Source organism: Pyricularia oryzae, chromosome 5 (assembly GCF_000002495.2).
Source record: "Pyricularia oryzae 70-15 chromosome 5, whole genome shotgun sequence".
Lineage (NCBI taxonomy): Eukaryota > Fungi > Ascomycota > Sordariomycetes > Magnaporthales > Pyriculariaceae > Pyricularia > Pyricularia oryzae.
The window spans coordinates 3,795,978-3,819,861 of record NC_017852.1 but is presented as its reverse complement, the minus strand read 5'-3'; the positions used below and the strand labels follow the sequence as shown (position 1 = coordinate 3,819,861).

Sequence of the window (23,884 nt, the reverse complement as noted above, 5' to 3'; positions counted from 1 at the left end):
TTCATATCTTCCTTGACCTCCAGCAAAGGTGGCCGGGGTTTCAAGAGAATTTGGGACGTTCCCTTGTTTCTTCCTCCGCCTCTGGCTAGGAGCGTCGCTACAAAATACCAAATTTTTTTTGCTCACTCACTCTCTTTCTCTCTTCGCTTCACTGACCGATATCTTGCGCTTAACGGCAACGAACAGCCGAATGAACTTCTCCTGAAAGCAGGTGAAGTGGAGGGAAAATGAGAATGTTGGAAGCCCTGGCGTATTTACGGCCTTTTCGGGCTTTATTTACGGAGATGCCTGAGAGAGGATATTTAGCCGTGGAAATCATGACATGCGCGCTTGGATTGCCTGGAGTGTTGCTTTTCTTCTCAGAAGACTATGGATTTTTGGACGCCATATGTACGTGGGGGTGGGGGGGCTGGAACAAACAAAAGGTTATTTCCACTGCCAGGTTGAACAATTTTGCTTTTTCTCTTGTTTCTTTTTTTTCTCTCTCTCTCCTTTTCTTGGCTCAGCTCTGATTTGATATTCTGTGAATCAACGGCCAAAAGTCGCGGGAGAAGCCGAGCCACGCATGATTCCATCAGAGGGCGTCGCCCACTTGGACGCTCTAGGGATGCCGAAAACCCGAAGATAATGGGGCATTAAGAAACTAAGAATGACTTTGGCCGACCGAATTAAAGTTTCTTTAGGATAAAAGGACAAGTTTGGGAGTGTTTGACGCGGTTCGCCCCCGACATGGCCTTGCAGCAAGGGCACTGCCGTCTTTTTTTTTTGTTTTTTGTGCAATTTAGCCGGACCGGATTATATATATGACATACCCTACCTTATGTGAGATACATAACTGGCAGAAAATAAATGTCGGTAGTATTTACCCTGCGGGTTCAGCTGGGTAAGGTGTCTTGGTGTTTACTATTCTTTCTTCTTCCCCTGGAAACAATTAGTTGGGTTTGAGATTGATGAATTAATACCCACGAATATACATAAGTGTGACCCGAAACGTCATCCACGGGCATGTTTGGGCTCCAAAGCTTATCTGAACCTCAGGGTAAACATTACCAAAAACTGCATGTCTCCACTGTGTCATTCAAGCGTCATGGTCAAATGGAATAGCAGGTCTTTAGTGGGATTCATTCAGCTCAGTATCATTTACCTCTTTGACAGATGCACATAAGCCAGATCGCTACGCGTATACATGGGTAGTCTATTAATACTCTCAAGGCGTTCATCAGCAATAGGTAATTCCTTATATTTCGAGGCGATGAGCTTCGTCCTTTGACCTAAAAACCAAATGCTCGCTCACTATCATTTCACTGAGAATCATCTTCGCTTTGAAAGAAAGAATCCTTGAACGCTCAATTGTGTACAACCCAAAAGCTTCCAACCCAATTCTCCGCAATATACTGGCTCGAAGATGTCCCTTTCAGGTGCCACAGACGGCCGTGAATATTCCCGCTGTCGGAAATATGAGGACCTAATAAAGCACGACAAAAAATAAGCCAAAAAAAGCGAAATGCCACCTCCAGGTCCACCTCTCCTCCAATGTCTTTCCCGCCGCTTTCTTTTAAGTCCCATTATATTACACATAAAGAGATTAGGAAGGATGAAAATAAGAATGAAAAAAGGGAGAGCGAGAAAGGGGTATGGGGAACAAAAAATTGCTGCATGTAAAAAAAAGAGTAGCACCCCGACTCCAGTATCATGCGTCGCATGTAATGTGGCGGGGTGGCTGAATGTGTAGAGCAAAACTCACAAGCGTCGTTTCTAGCGAGCGCTTGTTTTTCATCAGGTATGAAAAAAAGTGAATAAACAAAACACAAAACGAGGTTGGCTTGCTCAATCATGATGAGACAAAAGCATGCATCTTGGGGGAAAACGAGGAAATTAGGAACATGGAAACTGTTGGTACAGATAGAGCCCACGTCAAAAAAAAACCAAAACACAAATCGAAGAAAGCAGTTGCTGTGCAAAAAAACAAACTCCAAAGATCATTACATGTATGTGCTTGACTGCCAAGGCGCAGATGCGGGCATGAGGTCGTTGATCGTGCATTCCCGTCCGGGGCTTCACTTCTCGACACCTGTGTTGTAGTCCCGTGGTGTTACGTTCTGGGTGAACTGGAACTGCTTGCTGGCCTTGGTAGACAGACTGGGAGATATGTCGGACGTGTCGGGTACGAAGGACTCGGGAAAGTTGTACTCGGTGTTGCTTCCGGGCATGCCGACCCTGGAGCCATTGAACATGGCTGCAGAACCCCATGGAAAGCTGCCTCCGTATGTGGGACCGATGCTGTGTGGGTATGATGGCGTAGGAGGTTGGCTGCTACCACCAATGTAACCGGGTGCCGGAGGCGCCATGGCGAATTCCTCAGACCCGAAGCTTCCCAGTCCTGGAGTCACCAGAGGCTCATCCTGTGGGTTGAAGTTCCAAGCGGCATCAAAAGTGTTGACTTGGTTTGCTGGTGGTTGCTGGTCTGAGACGAAGCCATTGTTGAAGCCTGGTGTGCCAGGTGGTGTCTTCAGTGTCGAGAAGAGGGCGGAAGCGTTGGGCTGCACGCCATTGGCGCCGATGCCGAAGCTTTGTTCATCGTCCGATGCACTTGACGAAACTGTGTTCTCCCTGGTTCCCTGCGTTGCTGCCGGCATTCCATAGTATTCACCGGGTGTCATTGGCGAAAGCGAAGTGTTGATGGGTTGGAGAGGCACTGGCGAACGAGTGTTGCTGAAAGAGCGGATCAAAGCATCCTTGGTGCGCTCCAGGTACATGGGCGAGCGGGGAGCTGACGATCCTGTGCCCAGGGTCAGGGACTTTTGGATCCTGCCCGGCATGGGACCTGTGGCTGATGCGATGCGACGGATGGGGCTCGGGCAGTCGGCACGCTTAGAAAGGTCAAGACCCGTCTTGGGGCCATATGAATAGCTTCGGAGAGCGGTGGCGTTGAGCTGAGCCGGGACACCCTTGTTCCTTCGCGAGGCCAAGTTTGCAGGCGGAGGAGGCGACTTGAATCGAAGATCGGAAGGAGTCGGTGGTGACATGGGCATCGAGTTTGGCGAGCCATCATCTGGAATAGTCGTCATGGCGGTGGGCGACTCGACCTGCATGCCCTGCAAGTCGAATGACGATGGAGCCGCTTGGTGGGGGTCCATGTCTTGAAACTCCAGACGTCCAAGCAGCTGCGATGGGAATGAAGGTGTGGGAGCAATTATCGCATCGTTGTCAACGGCGCTGGTGTATTGCTGGCCGACGAAGGACAGTTGGTCCGAGACTGAGAATCCATCGTGGGTGAACTGAGCGGGCATACCATTGAGAGGCAGTCCCGAATGCGAATAGTCACTGCTGAAACCTTGGTCCTCCGACATGGCGACAAAGTTGTGTTGAAAGTTGAAGTCTGAAGCCTGGTCAGTGCTCTGGAATGGCAGTGACTGAGGTGATGGGTACTCGTCGCCATCTCTGACCAAATCCTCTTTCGTCATAACATTTGGCTCGATGGGGGTGTGGCTGTTGGTCGTAGATACTGTCGAATCCTCCTCAAGTCCACTGTTGATCGACGCATTATCGGCGGGGAAGGGAGCGGTTGATGGCTGAGCGAGAGTGTGATCGTTGTCGGTGCTTTCACCATCGCTACCTTCTCCATCCTGCTCATCCTTGTTGATTGATCCTGATTCAGACTGTTGCTCAGCCTGCTCTGCCGCTTGACGCGCTGCAAACTCTTGCGTCTTTTTGATTCCCTTTTCCTTTGCCCTCCGGTTTTGAAACCAGTTCTGATCATGACTGGTTAGCAACTGTTCGCACCGTAGCGCTCAGGGTCTCAAGATACATTGGAAGGATCGGGGAGGTACACATATAATAACCGTGAAGAAAAAAAAATAATAAGAAAAAAAATCCAAGACCGCTTACATTAATCCTTGGCAGGTCGACTTTCAGTAGCTCTGCAATTTCCCGTTTCCTGGCACTGGTAGGCTTGTGGTTCTTCTGGAATTCCTTCTCCAAAAGATCAACCTCGTCCTTTGACAGCCTTGGCTTGGGCTGGTCCTGCTTCGACGTTGGTGAAAGGCTCGCATCATGAACCTGGCCCATCATAGTCCTCTGGTGCTGCATCTGCGCAAGCACCATCAAGTGCTCGTTCGTGTACGGATACGACGGGTAGCCATGCTGTTGTCGTTGCTGAGCCTGGTGTCGTTCTTGGTGTTGATGAGGTGCCGCCTGGCCCATGGCGTTGTACTGAGGGACGAAGTAGCCGGCCTGATGGCCACCGCCCTGAAACATGTTCATGTAGTCCATGCTTTTTTTGCTGTCGCTTGTCCACTGCGCTGATTTCTGATATCCCAGGCAGTCTGATAGGCCTTCTATCTCCTTGGTCGTGAGGTGAACAACCCCGCAACGGAAATCCCTGGTGTAAAGAGTGACTAGGGGTCAGATACCCAAAAACAAGCTGATGAGCGGACTCGGTCCGGGAAATGAGTGTGGTGTTCGATAGCGAACGTGGTGTTTGCGGTGCCGGATCAAACAAGATTTGGTGTTCGATATTCGGGGGACCTCGTTTGTTTATGACGACGAGCAGTCGAAAGTGGCGTAGGCCGTCTGAGTGGAGCGTGCGCGCAAGGCGAGGGTTGGAGAGGTCAGTGTCTTGGGAGAAGAAGTCAAGAAACAAAAGCCATAATCCTGCCCAGAAAGCCCTATCATCGGTTTGACTCCGGATTCAAAGTGCAGCAAGCAAAGTATGCAGAAGCAGAAGTAGGTAAACAGAGAGACAGGCACTAGGCAAGCAGGGCGGTAGGGAAGGATGGGATGTGCACAGTAGGTAAGGAGAGGGAGAGAGGGGGTGTGCGATGTACGAATAGAAGAAACGGGAAGCCGTCGCCCACTGTGATGTCGCCCTTGTCGCATGCTTCCCTCACAGCCTCTCTGGCTCGCTCACTCGGGGTGGGCTGGAGGGTGACTTGTGTCTGGGTCCGAAGAAGCCCTGGACCTGGACCTGAACCTGGACCTGGAAGCAAGGCACCCAAAGGGGGGGTGGAGATTTGGGGCTGCACCCATGTCTCTACTACTAGCACAGTAGGCAAGTCGCCCAGGTTGCCTATCCCGGCGGGCGGGGCCCCAGCAGTCAGCCAGCGCTTGCAAGCCCTTTGGCCAAAAGCTCCGGAGTTTTCGTTGCAATTGGGCAAGGGAGCCCAGGGCCTGTCCTGTTGTGCGGGGGTCTTTCGGGCATGGTTGTGATTCGGCGCCAGCGGCGCTGATTTGACCATAGCTGGGGACGGGCTACTACCCTTTTTTTCTTTTTTCTTTCTTTCTTTTTTTTTTGTCTGTCTGGCAAGGCCCTGTCAGCACACCCACGCCCCTGACCTAGCCGGTGCAACCCTAGCTAGCATCTTGGCCTCTCATCCCGGTCCCTCCCATAGCGCCGCCCGCAGCCTACACACGTGTCGGACAGGAGTCGTTCACTTCTTGGTGTTCGAGGGGCGACAGCCAAGCAGACAGACGAAAGATTTCAGCAACACGAATCATTTTGGTGGTGGTTGGTGGTTTTGGCGGGTAACAGACAAACACCGCGAAGAAGCAACCTTGGAAAATCGATAGAGAATATGGCGGAAAAGAAAACTTCCCAGAAAGGTAGTCGGAAGTAACGGGCGACATTGATAGTTATGTTCAGTTGAAATGATATCGCCTGGCGAGTCAATGCAAGGAGCATGCACGGATCGAAATCAAATGAGCAAACAGAAAAACCAAAAGAAAAACTGGCCCTGGCTTGGACCACAACAAGCGTCGTAGCCGCACCCCCACTCGGCGTGGAACGGCAGGAAAATCGTGGCATCGAAAAGATCGAGATTGATCTTGAGCCACGAGAAGAGTTGATGCGAAGGATATGAAGTGTATCAATGGTCGTTGTCAATCCTCATGCGAGGTTTTCAATGCGTGGTAGTCAGTGTTATTATTCGAGATGCAATTGAATTGCCGACAACAATGCTGAGATGTTTGTTTGGAGTAAGCGCATTGGGGTACGGTTGATGCTGACGGATGAAAAAGTGATAAAAAGAAAAGCCCCTCTCTCGTTGTGAGCTTATCTCCAGAACTAAAATCAAAAAGTCTTTTTCTGGCCTTGGGGGTCCGTGTATAGGGATGTTGCAAGTTCGTAGAGAACGATGTCTTGGTCTGTCACAACAATGAAGCCAGCCGGGAAACTGGGCTGATCATCACGAAAGGTACTGCAGACCGTCCCTGGCTAGCATTAAAGCGGCCACCCGTTGATGTGCTTCGAGGTCAACATGAGTCCGGGGTGTGCCTGTTAGCATTAGCCCGCGACAAGTTCCAGGCACAAACACACCCGTTAACGGTACTAGACTAAAGTTGGTACATGGAGAGAGACCTGCCAGGCTAAGCTCGAGAACTAAGGCGGTACAGTTCAGCATAAGCTGCAAATGTCCGCGACCCAACTTGATTGTGTACCTGATTAACAAAATGTCACGAGGGCAGGCCGGTAACCCTGATCATGCAAGTCAATCAGCCAACTGTCATGTTTGCATGTTTGTGCCTGGTCGCTTTGCTTTTGCATCTTTTTTGGCTGAGCGCCTTAGATCCGCAGCGGGTAGAAGAGCAGCCACTCGAACTAAGTAATCCCGACTCTCTGGAATATGTCGACAGACGGGTGGAATGGGCCGATTGTAGAGGTTCGGCTTGTAATGAGTGTTGGTACTGGGCAGGCCACTCTACAGGAGGCGGAGACGGCCACTACTTTCAAAATGTCGTCCTTGCATCAATCTCTCCACACCGAACAGAAGGGGAAAAAAAGGGACGGCTTGGAGAAGGCGTTGTTGTCAATTTGCGGAAACTGGAAGGTATACTGTAGGTACCGTAGCTACCTGTAGTACAATACGCAGGTGCCTTCCAAATTGGTTGCACCCAAGACGTACTGTATCCATGCTTCACACCTTCTGCCGCAGTAGGAACGGCAAGTCGGGCGCGCAAAGCAAGAGGCTATCACGGAATTGGAAGGAGCTTAGATACAGTGTTCGGCAGGTATGTAATTTAGTTAGTACTGTGAAGCCACCCGCAGTCAGTGGACCCCCTACGTATATAGTAGGTGGGTATTGGATGGAGACAGGGATCCCGGATCACGACACTTTACTGGCTCCCCGTCCGTGCTTTGTCTTCTTTTTTGTTGTTTTTGTTGTTGTTGTTGTTGTCGTCGTCTTCGCCCCGACAGGCCGCAACCCTTCCCATGGTAGTAACCATTTTCTTGGTGGTACCTTGTCTTGCCATGGATTGTTTGCTTCACCGGCAAGATTACCTCCCCGTGTGGTACCAAAACCATAAAGGTACCGTGACCGCAGCATCCTTGCCCTTGCTTATCTCTGCTTGTCTGCCGTCCGGGCTTTTGGAGATTGATGGGATCATGGAACTAAGTCAAACCGATTCGGTCAACAAATTCAAGGGATCAAAACACGGGTTACTTGCGTTTTCGTTAATAGGGGCCCTATGTTGATCGCCCAACTTTGTTCTGGGGGCATGAAGTCAGCGGGGACCAAATGTGCATCAATCATTCGGCACGCCGCAACTACACGAGGGCCCCAAGCCGGTAGGTAATATCGCAGTTCATCAATCTACAATACACTTCCGGGGAGATCTGCCGAGAGCGCAGGAGTCGTCATACCGCACGGCCCTCGTTTTCATGTCCTGCCGTGCGAGGCGCCGCTCTTTGCATTATCGTCGTGATTATTATCATAGCCGCCCAAGAGGAAAATAACAATAATGAGATACAGCCACTGTATGGCATACGACATCCCTTTTTCGTCAGCATTGACCACACGATGCGCATCGTAATTCATCATCCCCAGTATCATCATCATCATCATCATCATCATCATCATCGCAATTTCAGACAAGCCAAGTACAATCCTCCCGGTCGCCTACCCGTCAGCCGCATTAGTCTTCGTTTTTTTTTTTTTTTTTTTTTTTCGTTTTTTTTTTTCGTTTTTTTTTTTCTCTTCCCTTCCCTCCGCCTCTTGGACGGCAGCGGCTGACCTTTCTCTTGCCCGCCCTGCCAGCCTTCCCTGGCTGTGGAACCTCTCATCCCTCCCGCTGGCTCAGACCACCCGCATATGCAACTTGAAGGGGGGCCCATCTCGCTTATCCGTCCGTTTGATTCGCAATCACCAAGCTTGGCCCCGAGATTATGGCGTCTCTTTGCAGGACAAGACGACCATGTAACTTGGCCACGAGACGCTAGAAGTAACTGCCGGCCCTGGGACCGGACCCAGCGCCGTGCTTTGGTTGATGCCAGGCGTGCGTACCGCCTATCATGTCGCCGAAGGTTTACTTGTAGATGAAGTCCCGTAATTCTGGTTTACCACTCTGCCGGTCTGTCAAAGCTACTGTGTGCAGCGCAGCATCCGGACGTTCTTTCAGTTTTAAGACTTCTCCGCCATGTGGGCAAGGGAACGCCGACTCGGCATTTTGCACCCTTTCCCCGTAGCCAACAACTACCACGTTGTACTTTGCCAGCCTACAAGTGTTTACTAACAAGGTACCTACTTCGTACCTTACCTACCTTAGTCCAGGGCCCAAAGCGCAGGACGTGCTCCTGATGGGGGCATTTCATGCGCCGACCGGCAGGCAGCTTTGTCATCTGTTATAAAGGCCTGTAGAAAAGCACCGTCCAATCGCTTGATAATGGGGATGCATATGGAGACGCATATGTAGGTACCACACACGGCAGGATGGTAACACAACTAATGGAATATTCGACAACCCGCATCCAGCATGATTGGTCGCCGAGTATTTTACTGCTCTCTGCCTGTTGCTTTCTTACTGCTGACAGAGTAGTGCACAGTAATTAGACTAATTCCAGTAAGACGAACAAGCAGTGGGCCGATCCTAGAATTGTTGTGCTTATACTTTGTCCTACGTTCCCTCATCTCGTACAACATCCTCGTTGCTGTTACACGGCATTTTGCATGGGGTAGAAAAAAAGGGCTATTTATGGGGATGTACGAAGTATCTTTGCGCGGTAAACTGTGATGACTTTTTTTTTCTTTCTCTTTTTCTTTTAGTTTCCCCCCTCCATCCCTATCATATTCGCACTAGCCACAGGTGGACTGGCGGGCTTGGGCTGCCTTGCGAGCCCCGCGCATTGATGGGTCCCATCTGCAAAGGCAGAGTCGTGAGTGTGGGCTGTGTAGCATTGGGTCCCGCTTCGCCTCAGGTCTGTCTCTCGGGCATTCCTTCCAACCACCTCCCGCAAGGGTTGCCTCGAGGGTATTCAGACAGTATAGTACTTTCGCGGTACAGAGTACATGCGGTCGTTTGCTTGCGTGCTCATGTGTGGACGCTTTTGTTAAACGTGCTGCCTGTATTTTATGGGGCCGACTTTCTTTTCTTTTCTTTCCAAAAGTCAAAACCCCTACCTTTAACAACAACGTTGACACAGACCTAATCACACCAAATTCACCGGCAAAGTTTTGAGATTTACCAAGATACTCGGAATACCACCCAGATTCATGACATCGCAAATCGAAACAAAATCAAACAAAACAAAAAAGCAGCCCCCAAAAAAGGTTCAGTTATCGTCCCATCTGCCGCTTGGCCCCATTCGGAGGAGTCCCGAGGCCCGTCCAACGGTCGACATCCGCTTCAAGCGACGGGACGTGTCATCCCAGTCTATAATGACGGTGATATAATATACTCTGGACCCTTTGACGCGAGTCGGGACGAATGACACCCGGATGAACCACGGTACGGTCGTACGGCCGATGAACCATTTGGGGGGATGTGGGCAGCCCGTTCGGGTGCAGGCTCCCCCTGGCCACCCACCGCGGATGACAGCATCACGGCGCAAAGTTGCTACAGATTGCTTAGGTGAAAATCACTAACCAAGTACAAACAAAGTGAGTTACGCGCGCTTTTGTCTGGTTGGATAGTTGTGTACACCATCAGCGAAGAAGTACATACAGTATAAAAATTCATAGAAAAAAAAGGAAGTGCGACAGGGTTTGTTGTTGGTCAGCTCCCTTGCTTGCATGGGAAAAACAACCACACCAAAAACCCGCTGAAAACAACCTTCAAAGGGTGTGTGGTTCAGCCCGGGGTCGGTAACCTGTTGTGAACGACGAAAATCTGCAGTGCGACCGCGCCTCGGCAACTTTGAACTGTTCGGACCTCCCGAAGGTGCCCGACGAAATCGGCGGTTACTTCGTATTTTTGCTTCTACGTCTTATCGCGGGATTGTGGGGACTGTGGGAGATGGGCAACCAAAAGAAATAAGGGTTTTGCGGATAATCCTTCATCGCCATAGCCCAAAAAAGGCTTGGTTGTGCTGACCGCCGGTATGGCGAGCCTCTTCCTATCTTCTTAATTTGCAAATTATATACGCGGGATGGTACTTACGAAGTAACTTGAAGGTAAATGGTGGTTGCACGTCGTTAATGTTCGCATGTCAGGTGGTTAAAAGGAGAGATGGGGGTGGGTGGCAAGTGTGGATTAATGACGAACAAAAAAGCACACCCTGGGTTCGTTCCCGCTGGCGCGCTACCTTGGTACCCGAGGTGGTAGTCTTCATCCCCTGTGTTGTTGGACTGCAACTAAAAGCCATACCCTGGTTTTTTTCCGCAACAGAATGGACTTTCAAATGTTCGACATCGAAAACCGCATCTTGGAAAAAAGGGACCCTTCCAAGCCTCGCCCTTGCGGGCGACGATCGTTGTGAACAATGTGGTGGATCATTACAACCAAAGAAGACCGACTCTTGGCGAGGCTACCCGGGGAAAAGCTCTGGGTTGGGCAATTTGCAGTGTTGATCCTGCCATTATTCGCGAATAACAAGTAAAGTTCGAGAGTCAGACCAAGGAAAAAAGATCGTATCGATAATCGGGCAGGACTTGCAAGGACTCTATCGTTCCGGAAACGGCAACCAGGGAGTGCCGTCATTGGGATCGGCGTCGGTTTTCACCCTCGCAGACTGACCGGCTTGGACCGCTTGCGTGCGCTCCCCCGGGGACAGGCCTTTGACAGGCTCGGACTCCATTTTTGGGGGCGCAAGCAGAAAAAGAGATGGATTCCGATGCCGGGGGGACAGCAGCGAGATGACCCGGGGGTTTTTCTCATGCGCAATTGCTGGCTAAATGTTGACGCAGCCTTTTTTTTTTTTGCTCGGGGATTTAACATCGCGACATTCCGGAATGGGTTTCGGGATGATTTTTTTTGTTGTCAATTGTCACTGTCCGCAACATCTCATCTCGGATGGCTATTTCGAGGCTGCGGGCGCAGGGCTGTGGATTTTATGCCGCCTGATTAATGGTTTTCGCTAACCAACAAAACATCTATGCTCGCTATGACAACGTGAGGGGGGGTTGGGGGTTTGCATAAATCACATTGCGGGTTCCCAATCTCCCGCGATATTTGCACTTTTAAAACAAAAATAATGAACGAAAAAAAATGACAGAATACCGAAAAAAAAAATAACGATTGAACTATCCATAGTCCCATACCCCTTAAAGCTCAACAGGAGGAGGGGGGATAAAATGTGACTACACTCCAATCCAATCAAAGTGCTAGCGCATAAATGGCAAGCTGCGCAACGCCGCGCAGTACACGATGTACCCTCGACACATGGTGAGTGCGGGATCGACACCTCTTTCCAAGGTGATGGGATGGGCAAAGCCTTTTGAGATTTGGCCTGCCTTGGCGCAGATTGTCTTGATGATTGGACGAACCACAGACAAAGTGAACGCAGCCCAGAAATCCGACCTGCATTCTTTTTCCTGTTGATTTTTGGCGCCCGTGTGTCGCGGCAAACAAGAAAAATAAAACCAGAGGCCTGATCTCCAACGACCGTCGTGGGAAGAGAGAGAGGGGAAAAAAAGCGACCACGGATGTACCGGAACAGCCATACCGTAGGCCATTTCGCGCATCGTTCACGCACGCCCGCCACACACCACTAAACTTATGGCTGCTAACAAAAATATCCCCCCCTCTTTTGTCCTGAACTACCTAATACCGTTCGCACATGTTCAGTCTAGACCAGCAGTCTAAGAGCTAAACATGACGCGGCGCACGGCGCAGGCTTCTCGTTTTGTGTACTTTGTAAAATATGAGTAAGTTTCTTGCGTACCTGGGACTTAAACTCCTTTGTAGATAGGGTCGACGACGGAGGCACCGCGACTCTCAACAACCCCACAGGGTCCTTTCGCCCCTGGACGTGCAGCGGGCGAGTGCGAGTGCGATAAGTCCTGTCCACAGTACAGACAGTACCACACGCTTTTTCTGTTGGTTTTTCTCTTCTTTTGTTTTTTTTTTTTTGTTGCTCTCGTATGTTTAAAGCTCAGATCCACCCGCGGTTTTGCCGCCTACGCACGAGCCCCCCATCTCCTCTAGCTGTGCCGCTCGACTTAGCCGCTCAACTTTCTTGCTCACATGTCACGCGGCATGCAAGGGTTTTTGGCTCACCGGCTTGACCTTGTCCGGCGGCTGTCAGAGCTGTTAGCTGAGAACTTTCGAGGAGATGTGATAAATCTGAAGCTGGACAAAAAAAAAAAAACGAGTCAAACGGTTGGGACTCGAAGGAATCCTTTTTGTTACTTTGTTCTGACTTTCCTTTTTTTTCTCTCTATTATTCTTTGCCTTTTTCTAGAACCTCATTCTCGCTTATCGAAATTCAGTAGAACAAAATACGGCAATCGAGTCCCGAGGACAAGGTAGCGAATTTGACATGATCAAAGATTCAAAATTTGATTGTAATACGGCACGCTCGGATCGACGCGGGCCACAAAGTTTAGCGATCCCTCGTGTTTATTTTTTTCCTGGGTTTGTTTTGATGGTAAGCCACCGAGCAGCAACACACAACACACCCATCCCACCTTACCATTTTGCAACCTTCCGTCTTCCTTTCCCTTTACGAAGTACATAGTACTCCCTCCTCCCACCTTCCGGATCCCCGCGGGGTTTAGCCCAGTCGCACAAAGAGAACTTTAACTTTGGTGTGGGCTTGGGGGGGGGGGGGGGGGGTAGACTCTGACCCGACGGCGGAAGATGCACCTGTTTTCAGATGACGCGCCCGAACTGCTCAACTGAGCTTGCCCCCTTAGCTCCTGGGCTGGTTGTTCAGGGTAATGTGGACAACTTGACTTTTTTTCGATTGCTGACTGACTAGAAGTGAAAGCTACGCAAAAACACCGGAGCCGTCGGCTCATTGATCTAGACCTCAAAAAAAGTAGGTCTTTTACCTACTCAAATGTTCGTCACTCTTTTTAGGTGTCTTTGTTTCTTAGTCCTGATTAAGGTACCCAACGAACCCTTGTGCATATCATTCTTAACACGTTAAAAGGACTCCACCACTTCTAGAAGTAATCAAAATTCAGAAGGGGGGGTCCCTTTTCTTTGAGATAAGCAAACCCGCCATCCTGCATATGGGAGATTTCCGAAGAGATTGGTTTGATAGAAATCGACTTTATAGAGATACCGACAAGTGGGAACAACACTCGTTGGACTGTTCGTCGAGCCCACGTGTGGTGAAGGTGGGTGGATAAGCAAAAAAAAACAAAAAAATCCACAATTTTTAGGACGGCCAAGAAAGCGCTGTACTCCGTAGTAATAAGCTCGCAAACCCACAACTCAACCTGACTTGCGTTATACTACAGAGTATGCCTAGGTACCGTGGTTTGTACGACTAACCCAAGTACAGCATTGCCTCACACGTACCAAGACACTCATTACCCTTACCCTCTCTCTTGCCTTAGCGGGCAACCTGGGGACCCGCAGAAGAAGCAGGAGCTTCGAGCCAGGATGTCAGCGTCTCCATTCTCATCTTCCTTTTGCATGCAAAACTTTTGCTTCTTCATTTCTCTTATTTCCTCTTTACTTTCCACTCTTTTTTTTTGCTGGTCTTTTTCCCCTAGGGCGAAAGACCGGGGGTGAGGAGGGTGTGTACGTATGTACTATGTACAATGTTGTTAGTTGCCATACATGGTAAAAAAAAAGAGGTTATGGGCGGTAAGATCTCCACTTATCTTTTACGGCGAGTTAAAGGTCAGCAAGGCAAAGAGAGCGGCCTGGCTTGGGAGTTGGGATGACGTCCCCGGCGGCATGATGACAGGGTGTTGGGGAGGAACGGGAGCACTGTGCGACGCGCTTTTCTGTTAATTGCTGCAGTTTTGCAACAACAACAAAAAAAAAAAAAAAAAAAAAAAAAAAGGTGTGCAAGAAAAGGTGTGCCGACAACTCCAGTGTTGGTGGGTGGGGATTTCATTCTTTGTCCTTTTTTCCTCCCCTTTCTTGTCCCTTGTCCTTGGAAGGAAAAGAAAGTGGCTGTTCGTTAGTGCGTGATCCCGTTTTCGAAAAGCAAAAACAAATGTCCTTAACCCAGGCTTGCAAAGACAAGGCAAACCTGTTTGATTCGATGGACTATTCTTTGAAGAAGAAACGAAAGCTCGGGGAGATTATGAACTGGGCAGGACCTTGACGTGAAATAAAATCCCCGACCAGCCCTGTAGAGGCGTAAATCGTAGGGCAAAACATCGATAGTGTCAGGTATCAGACCGAGCAAACTAGACGCCTTGTGAACCACAAACAAACCAGAGCGGGATATGCCTTCAACCTGCAACAACAACGTTGATGTGGTTCGTGCTGTGTAGAGTCAGCTTCTGTAGGTTTTTGTCTTTTCTGCAACCGGTTTCTTTGCAATAGTTCGTCTCATGTTTGCACAAAAGTAGAGATGAACTCTTTTTATAGCTCAACGTGTTTTGTTAATGCTCTGCGGATATTGGAAGTAGTCATGGGCCTGTGTCCCTCAACGTTGAAACTATCCCGCTGGTCTTGTTTACAACGAGTAATACGGTCCAAGCGAACACGTGGAGGACAGTTTGGAAACGAGCCGTTGTGCTATGTGATCAACAGGCTCCAGACTAGACTCTTCAGTGACAGTAGCTTTTATTGCTCATATGTGCTGAGGAATTACGCAACAATATTCCCTCGGAGTGCCTTACCAGTGTAAGACCGTCTATACAGAACATACTGCCTCTCTCCAAGACTCCATCATATGATGCTTCAATGCCCACAGGTAACCCTTGAAAGTGCTATTTTTGCCATACTCATGTCCACAGTCTACGCGCCTCATATCCAAACAACTTATTGTACCCGGCTTGAGACCCCGGCCAGACTGCAAGATGCTTGTGCATGGGGCGGAGAGCGAGGGAAATGATGATCAGGGTGCTGGGAGATGCTTCCCCGAACCTCTCAGCGCACTTCTTCGGGCATCCCGACAACAAGACCATCCAAGCTTGTGGTTGAGTAACACCCTGTCTGCCATCCCCGCGCCTCTCTCGAACCCAAAACATGCCCCTTCCGGCATCATTTCGAAAGCCGCTATTGGTATATCTGCACCGCCACTGGTTCCTCTGGACCAAGACGGCATGCTTTGTTGACATGCGGCAGACATAGGGTAGGTAGCCAGCAGGGCATCTCGGCGGTGGCGGAAAGGGGGAAATGGGGATGGGAAAAGCTTTCTGGAAGCTATTGATCCTTCATGTGGACCCCCCGGGTCCGGTGTTGTTTGTACGTAAACGCATGAGGGTCCACGCGCAAAGATGCCATCCTGCCTGTGGACAACGCGCAGATCGTCTTCCGGCAGGCATCTGGAGGGTAAGGGGAACATGGCACGGTTCCAGCGGGATAGGTATGTTACTTCGGACCCACGGTACCCTGCAGGGTCCAAGGGCCTTTCGATGCGCTAGGAAGCAGAATAACCCTGGCACTTACATAAACGTTTGTTTTGTTTACTTACCTCCATGAGATTCTCACATCATAATGTTAAATCGTCCGAAGTTGCCTTATGCTCCAACAAACAGTGTCTTAACAATGTGTGTTTTCCAAGACCATGGGGGTGTGTGCAAACAAGGTAGCTCCACGGGCTGTTATGCCGTGCCACCTGGGGTGTAGCAGCAAAACTTTATGTACGGTAGTAAAATTTCCGATTTGGCTCTCTCTCCTCCTAAAACTTGCTTCTTGCCCTGGCCGTGCACCCCGAACATAATCTCCCAGCGTCTTTCCAAGGCAGAGAAGCCTGAACTTGCAAGCCAAAAAAGCTTCCATGCATGCTTCCCGTGCTACCCTTTTCTTCTCCAAGCCACCGAGAAAGCTAATTAATCTGCCCTAGAATAAAAAAACCTTAGTTGCGGAGGTATTATGATGCTTTAAATCACATATGCGCACATCACCACCCCTACAAGGCATTTTTACTTGGATCTTCCCTCCTCCAAACAGCAAAGGGTGGCTGCTACTAGACCTTGACCAGGGAGGATCAAGGGGCATAAAGCTTCCGGGGGTAAATCCGATCTCCTTCTAGCAAGCAGATCTACTCCCCCTGCCCTGTGAGAGGTGCGTTTTTTGTTTTGTTTTTGCTTCTCTGATCATGATGTGGAGGTTGGCAGGAATCAATGGTTCCTCTCCCTAGGCTTGGTTCCGTATTCGTGAGTGTTTACTGTGTAAGGGGATAAAAGTTTGCAAAGGATATTTCGAAATACGAAAAGCCCACGAGGACAGCTTTGTTGATTCCTTTCGGCGGTGAACAAACCATGTTGTGATCTGGGAGCCCGTGGGATACTTGATCCAAGCTTTGGCACTTTGACCCGTTGACAATGCTCTGAGAAAGCAATATCAAAATAAGGAAAAAAAAGAAAACGCTGCACACTGTCCTGCTGTATTCAATCGTCGATTTCAACCTTGTCATCTCGATCTGAGCATGGCTACTTACTTGGCAGAGCTTGGTACGCATTACGTTGACTGAACCCCTTGTGTGAGACTGCGAACCGGCTGAAGAATATGTTTGATAGTTGCGAGAATGGGAGGGATTTTTCGGTGGCCCCGAGAGTCTGTCAACAACGTGCGCATGGTGGTCGTTGCGCTTGACCCAATTTGAGTTGATAGATACACTGTGGAAATGGGCCACCTAATCTCCAGTCGGTGAGAAAAGGGGATGCGTACAATAACACCGGGATTACAATGGCATGATGCACGGCGCTGCTCATTACACATTGATCTTGCTTCAAATGCACACTCGGCTTTCTGAGTACGAAAGTTGACTCCAAGGGGTCAATCCATCCCTAGTATGAAGAGACATGACAGCAATTAAAGTTGTCTTTGATCGTACTTTATTATTCGGATACCCTTCAATGATCCAAGGTAGAGGCCTTGGTCTCAAGTCATAAAGCCTCAAGAATATCATGGATTTGCTCCAATGACACACCAAAAGCTCCATCTATCCGTTTCGTCATGAAATTTCAAAAGACTAAGACAGAGGACTAGGTGAGCTTGAGCCGAGCCATTCTCCAGCTACCCTACTTGGACTCCAATGCATCCACAATCTCCAAAGTAACCCTTCCACCCTCAGCGCCGACGAGCCTCACAGACGACAAATCCCTGACCACCCAGTCCGGGCCGGCGCCCACCACCTGCTCGACGGTGTGGCTGGTGACCAGCCCGAGCACTTTGCACCCGGCCGCCTTGCCGGCCAGGATCCCGGCGGGGCTGTCCTCGAGCACGAGGACGTCAGCGGCGCGATCGCGGAGGCCGAGCCCGTCGAGGCCCATGAGGTAGCAGGTGGGATCGGGCTTGCCGTTCTCGACCGACTCGGCCGTGATCATGTGCGCGGGCCGCGGCAGGTTCAGAGCCTCGAGCCAGCCGTTGACCAGCGGCTTTGTTCCCGACGTCACGATGGCCCAGGGGGCGGCCTTGGCGGCGATTATGGAGTCGAGGAGCGAGCGGGCGCCGGGGATCTCCTCTGCCTCTTTGCTGTAGAGCTTGGGTAGGCGGCCCTCCATCTCCGAGGCGTCTGTTATGAGTTTGGTCAGCTGAGCCTTTGCATAGCATGGTGGAACAAAAAACCGAGGTGAAGATAGTCCCGCACGGGATTTGTCTCATGGTTTTCCTTGTTCAACCATGAGCCGGCGCCGGCAACTTACACTCAATGGTTGCCTTTTCTGGGCAATATATCTTGAGCGTGTCGATGCTACGACGCCCGTGTGAGGTCTTCAAGATGAGCTCCGGGTCCACTCCGATCTCTTTGCCAACCCTGAATCACACAAACAACAAGGCATATACGGTCAGTCAAGCGTATTCATAGCCCCGGTTTACGGCCAAATCAGTAATGACTCACGATGCCCAGTGCATCTCAATGGCCCTAGTCGAGTCTATGATGGTGCCGTCCATGTCGAAGAGAAAGCCGTCGAGGGAAACCTGCTGCGGCGGGGCGGTAAAGGTGCCCTCGGGTACTTGTATGCTTCCCATTGTGAATGATTGATGATGCTTATTAAAGTGAGGCTGAATAAGAAGCAGGTGGTCGTAGTGTAGAGGAAAAAGAGAATCAGTCTAATTTTAGCGGTGAGGGGTTCAACTTGTGTGGCAGGATTCTACCATATGGGTGGTCTATTCTATTCAATTATTCCTGTTGAAACGTGGAGATCTTTATGTGAAATCTGACTGCAGGAAACGACACTTATAACAAAAGACGTTTGCGCAAAGAGCCGCCACTGTCAGGTTCCGGTACCAGACGATTCAGTCATGGCGGACACCACATGCTGCATTTGCCCGGGCTTGAAGACCCCGCCTGCTGGGCCCATGCTCTTTAGGGAAGCTCCGCTCCGCCACATTATCGGAACGCCGACACGGGGTGACCGCCGGTTTGTAGTAGGCAGGCCGCGCAGAATTCAAGATGAGGATCGCTTGAATGGTAAGTCCGAAAGTTAATCAGCCAACAAAGCCTGTCGCTGTTATATATAGTACTTCTGTTTTTGAAATTTTAAAAATGTGAAAGAGAATACTATGAAGTACATCTTATGCGGTCAAGTTGACGGGCGGGTCGTTCGTTGAAGCGAGTGGACCCACTGAATCACCAAGGTCGACATTTGATAAGGCTTTTCATAATGTGGGGCCACGCAGGCAGGCGGTCAAGTTTTTTTGGGAGACACGAGCGGCAGAAATTTTTCGCAGCCGTTCCCATCCCACCAACTCCTAGCAGGCAAGCCGTGGTTCTTTGTCTTGCGCCACAAGAGCTTTACTGTTAATAGGCCATAATATCAGCGCCCGATCGCTTTCAAAATGGCAGGCTCAATCAACAAGCCAAAGAGTAAGTACCTAGTTAATGCACCAGAAGTTGCCCTCTGTTTGAATTATTCAACTAACCTTGCGACCAACCAAAAAGAGCCCATGTCCAAGCGGACACCGGTGCGCCTACGAAACAAGATTGAGAAAGCCTCGAAAGCCAAGCAGCGAAAGGACAGGAAGCTCGCCAAGAAGAACCCGCAATGGGTCTCGAAAGTGAAGAAGGATCCTGGCATCCCCAATCTCTTCCCCTACAAGGAGAGGCTGCTCCAGCAGATAGAAGAGGCCAAGATCCAGAAGCAGGAGGAGACTCGCCGGAGGAAAGAGGCTGCCAAGGCAGCCAAGGCTCAGCAGAATGGCGATGCTGCAAAGGAGGACGGCGCAGACTCGGACGCGGAGGATATGGACGACGACATGATGGATGAAGACATTGACGAGTCGAACCCCATGGCGGCGCTCATTGCCAGCGCGCGTGCTGCTGCCGAGAAGTACGACGAAGATTTACAAACTGACGACGACGACGGGATGGATGATGATTCGGATGCCAGCTCGGGCAGCGAAGGCGAAAGCGGGGCGATCGAGGTCAGCGGTGGCGCAACCTCAAGAAAGGCCTTTGACAAGGTCTTCAAGCAGGTGGTCGAGCAGGCAGACGTCGTCCTCTACGTGCTGGATGCTAGGGATCCAGAGGGAACCAGGTCCCGGGACGTGGAGAGATCCGTAATGGCGGCAGCGAGTGGCGGCAAGAGGCTAATTCTTGTGTTGAACAAGGTGGATCTGATCCCGCCGCCTGTTCTCCGAGGATGGCTGACACACTTGCGCCGCTACTTTCCCACATTACCTCTCCGGGCGTCAAACGCTGCCCCGAACGCACACACATTCAACCACCGCGATGTGACGGTTCAGAGCACAAGCACGGCTCTGTTCCGCGCGCTCAAGTCTTTTGCAGCGGGACGCAACCTGAAGCGTGCCGTTTCAGTCGGCGTCATCGGGTATCCCAATGTTGGAAAGTCCTCAGTCATTAACGCTCTTTTGTCACGCATGAGCGGTACTCGCGGTCAACGATCCGCCTGCCCTGCAGGTGCCGAGGCCGGTGTCACAACCGCAATCCGGTCGGTCAAGATCGACTCAAAACTGACACTACTCGACTCGCCGGGTATCGTGTTTCCATCTACGTCATCGACATCAACCTCCTTTGTCCCCAAGAACAAGACTGAAGCCCACGCCCACCTGGTCCTTCTGAACGCCGTGCCGCCTAAACACATCGAAGACCCTGTACCGGCAGTAACTTTACTGCTGAAACGACTCTCGGCCTCTCCTGATCTCCTGAAGAAGTTGACAGATGTCTACGACCTACCTCCGCTTTTGGCAGATGCTTCGGGCGATGCGACCACCGACTTCCTGGTGCAGGTCGCACGTAAGCGAGGCAGACTGGGCCGCGGTGGTGTGCCCAACATTGCCTCCGCAGCCATGACTGTGGTTACCGACTGGCGCGATGGCCGCATCCAAGGATGGGTTGATGCACCTGTATTGGCAGTGGCCACTGCGGATTCCTCGGCCACTGGTGCCGGGTCTTCTGTAACTACCGTCAACGATGAGGCTACTATGCCCGACCAAAAACAGATCGTGACTGAGTGGGCCAAGGAGTTTAAGATTGAAGGCCTCTTTGGCGATGGAGAAGAGGATGCTGTCGATCAGGAGGACTCGATGATGGAGTAATACAATGTGGCTGGCCGCTTCTGACAAGGGAAAAGCAGGTCGGAGATGAGGGATATGTGGCGTTCAGGGCGTTTAGGTCATGCTCGTATGTCGACAGCACTTGGAACACACTTGTCATGAAAAAAAATACCGTTTTCTGCGCAGCCACGACGAATCTTGAAATGATCAGCTGTGATTTTGAGAGTTTGTGCAGCATCCAGGGCATCATGCCAGCAGCTCCAGCATTGATGTAAATGCGCCTGAACTGTGCTCCCCCGATTCCGCTACTCATTGGCCTGTGTAGGTCAGTGCTTTGAATTTGCAGAGTCAGTTCAACCAAGTTTTCTTGGAAAGTTCCCCTGTCTGTCTGAGTGATAGCAAGATAACAGCATGACCCATCGAATAAACTTTGTAGGAGCAGTGGATTACTGTGGCAGATCGCAATGGTGTGATAGAGAGTTGTCGGCTCTTTTAGTCCGTCTTGCCGGCATGTTGGCCCCGCATCTGGACTCTTAGACACTATATGCAGTGTCCTGATTGGCCATTGTGAGAGGGGCTGCCGTTGCGGGGTTGTGCTCTTAAGACATTGAGCCGCTACAAAGCGAGCCCCAACGTCACTAACACGCTCCGATCGGAGTCTCGTCGCTTTTGTTCAAGCAAAGAATTGAACCATTTCAAACCATCGTCCGATACAAACCAAGCCGGTTACAGCCATAAAAGTTGTCCTCGTGTTCGTCCTGGCACCTGCTCTAACTTTGGCCGCAACCAATCACACCCTTAGCTTCAGCTGCAATGGCATTAACACGGCTTGGTCTCACGTTAACAAGGTCGAGCAGACTTGCTCTGCGGCCTTCATATTCCTCACCTTTGCCACAACAACTCCGAAGAGCTCCGTCCGGCCTCAGACAAATCTCTACCTCGCAGATCAGGATGTCGACTATTGCATCGTTCAAGATTCCCAAGGTGGTTAACGAGCCCAACGTATGTCGGACCCTGCTCTCTGCTTCCTTTGTGTGTGTGGGCGGCAGTTTAGATTCTAACATGTTTACTGGTGGACGTGCAGCAACATTATGAAAAGGGCTCTCCCTCACGAGAGGGTCTGACGGCGGCCCTGTCGGCCCTTAAGCAGAAGGGTGCCGTGGAGGTACCAATCGTAGTTGGAGGCAAAGAGGTGTGTACCATGTGCCGATATTTACCTTGATATCCAGCTCACGTCACCGAGCTACTGGTTTGCTGACCGCTTGACGATCAACGACAAACAGATCAAGACTTCGTCCACGGGCACACAAGTCAACCCAGCGGACCACCAGACAGTCATTGCGACCTACTCAAAAGCGAGCCCCGAAGATGTCTCACGAGCCATTGACGAGGCACTTGCAGCCAAGAAAGACTGGGAGTCTCTACCATTCAACGACCGAGCGGCCATCTTCCTCAAGGCGGCCGATCTCATCTCCACAAAGTACCGCTATGACATTATGGCAGCTACCATGTTGGGCCAGGGCAAGAACGCGTGGCAAGCCGAGATTGACTCGGCCGCAGAGCTGTGCGACTTCCTGAGGTTCAACGTCCAGTACGCCGAGGAGATGTATGCTCAGCAGCCAGCACACAACTCGCCTGGTGTCTGGAACCGCGTCGAGTACAGGCCCCTTGACGGCTTCGTCTACGCCGTCAGCCCTTTCAACTTCACAGCCATTGCAGGCAACCTGCCCGGCGCACCTGCACTTCTGGGCAACGTCGTGGTGTGGAAGCCATCCGACTTTGCCATTGCATCCAACTGGTTGCTTTACAACATCCTCCTCGAGGCTGGTCTACCCAAGGGCGTCATCCAATTCGTTCCTGGTGACCCAGAGGAGGTGACGCGAGTGGTGCTCTCGCACCGCCAGTTCGCCGCGCTGCACTACACTGGCAGCACGGCTATCTTCCGTAAGCTCTACGGACAGATCGGTGCCGGCGTGGCCGAGGGCAAGTACGCATCCTACCCGCGGATCGTCGGAGAGACTGGTGGCAAGAACTTCCACCTTGTGCACCATTCGGCCGACCTGGAGAATGCCGTCATCCAGACCGTGCGAGGAGCGTTCGAATACCAGGGACAGAAGTGCAGTGCCACCTCGCGTCTCTACGTCCCCAAGTCCATGTGGCCGCGTTTCCGCGAGAGGCTAGCCGAGGAGGTCAAGAAGCTCAAGATTGGCGACCCTGGCGACCATGGCAACTTTATTGGCCCCGTCATTCATGAGGGCTCGTTCAAGAAGCTCTCGGGTGTTATCGACGAGGCCAAGAACGACAGCAAGCTCAAGCTGGTGGCCGGCGGCAAGTACGACAGCTCCAAGGGCTACTTTGTACATCCGACCATCTACGAGACGACGGACCCAGCGCACAAGCTGTTGAGCCAGGAGCTGTTTGGACCTGTGTTGGTGGCATACGCCTACGATGACGACCTTCACGGCGACCCGGCGGCGGCGTTTGGAAAGATCTGCGAGACTGTGGACTCGACAAGCGAGTACGGGTTGACGGGCGCGGTGTTCGCGGTCGACCGGGCGGCGGTGCGGTTTGCTGAGGACAAGCTGCGCAACTCGGCGGGCAATTTCTACGTCAACTGCAAGAGCACAGGTGCCGTCGTCGGCCAGCAGCCGTTTGGAGGTGGCAGGGCGAGTGGAACAAACGACAAGGCTGGCAGCATGAACCTGCTTGGTCGGTTTGTGAGCACAAGGAGCTTGAAGGAGGAGTTTAACGCGACGACGTCGGTGCTGTACCCTAGCAACCAGGTCTAAATGAGGGCAAACGGGGAGTTTTTACTTGTACTGTAAGCAATGGACTATATTAAGGAGGTATTCACCAGTTACCTACGCTTAGCTTAGACGGGGTATGGCAAGCGAATCTACCCCAGACTCAATGAATTTTACGTTTTTTTTTTCTATGTCAGGTAAACAGACGGGTTCCATTTCCAATGTCTCCCAGAGGGTCCTCGGAAGTGAGCACGTGACCATTACTTACAAAAGAAGGGGAACCCTTGAATGAAAGGAGGAGCCAACTCCAGATTCTTGCGCAGTAGCGTAATCAAGTGGAAAGATTGGCTTTTTAGGGTCCGCCCGACTCGATTTCAGGGTTCCCCTGGAAC

At 51.1% G+C, this 23,884-nt stretch overlaps 6 protein-coding genes across 6 annotated transcripts; 3 read left to right on the top strand and 3 right to left on the bottom strand.

The window, feature by feature from the left end:
- Positions 1-1,178: 1,178 nt before the first annotated feature.
- MGG_00184 (uncharacterized protein) lies at positions 1,179-4,929 on the bottom strand. The gene is made up of 2 exons (XM_003718888.1): positions 3,889-4,929; positions 1,179-3,752 (listed from the first exon to the last, which is right to left on the bottom strand). Exons 1-2 carry the CDS (start codon positions 4,270-4,272, stop codon positions 2,058-2,060), a joined length of 2,079 nt encoding a protein of 692 aa, XP_003718936.1. The 5' UTR covers positions 4,273-4,929; the 3' UTR covers positions 1,179-2,057.
- Positions 4,930-6,447: 1,518 nt separating this feature from the next.
- MGG_17516 (uncharacterized protein) lies at positions 6,448-7,568 on the top strand (the record flags this gene model as incomplete). The annotated part of the gene is made up of 3 exons (XM_003718887.1): positions 6,448-6,599; positions 6,867-7,005; positions 7,458-7,568. 3 exons carry the CDS (start codon positions 6,448-6,450, stop codon positions 7,566-7,568), a joined length of 402 nt encoding a protein of 133 aa, XP_003718935.1.
- A 733-nt stretch (positions 7,569-8,301) lies between these two features.
- MGG_17515 (uncharacterized protein) lies at positions 8,302-8,614 on the bottom strand (the record flags this gene model as incomplete). The annotated part of the gene is made up of 2 exons (XM_003718886.1): positions 8,302-8,468; positions 8,533-8,614. The coding sequence occupies 2 exons, from the start codon at positions 8,612-8,614 to the stop codon at positions 8,302-8,304; spliced, it is 249 nt and encodes an 82-aa protein (XP_003718934.1).
- An 8,495-nt stretch (positions 8,615-17,109) lies between these two features.
- MGG_00187 (DL-glycerol-3-phosphatase 1) lies at positions 17,110-18,469 on the bottom strand. Its single transcript, XM_003718885.1, has 3 exons — positions 18,131-18,469; positions 17,937-18,046; positions 17,110-17,806 (listed from the first exon to the last, which is right to left on the bottom strand). The coding sequence occupies exons 1-3, from the start codon at positions 18,259-18,261 to the stop codon at positions 17,313-17,315; spliced, it is 735 nt and encodes a 244-aa protein (XP_003718933.1). The 5' UTR covers positions 18,262-18,469; the 3' UTR covers positions 17,110-17,312.
- A 480-nt stretch (positions 18,470-18,949) lies between these two features.
- Positions 18,950-21,383, top strand: MGG_17514 (uncharacterized protein). The gene is made up of 2 exons (XM_003718884.1): positions 18,950-19,099; positions 19,175-21,383. Exons 1-2 carry the CDS (start codon positions 19,072-19,074, stop codon positions 20,788-20,790), a joined length of 1,644 nt encoding a protein of 547 aa, XP_003718932.1. The 5' UTR covers positions 18,950-19,071; the 3' UTR covers positions 20,791-21,383.
- On the top strand, positions 21,364-23,686 carry MGG_17513 (delta-1-pyrroline-5-carboxylate dehydrogenase). The gene is made up of 3 exons (XM_003718883.1): positions 21,364-21,750; positions 21,833-21,940; positions 22,032-23,686. Exons 1-3 carry the CDS (start codon positions 21,562-21,564, stop codon positions 23,535-23,537), a joined length of 1,803 nt encoding a protein of 600 aa, XP_003718931.1. The 5' UTR covers positions 21,364-21,561; the 3' UTR covers positions 23,538-23,686.
- Positions 23,687-23,884: the final 198 nt, after the last annotated feature.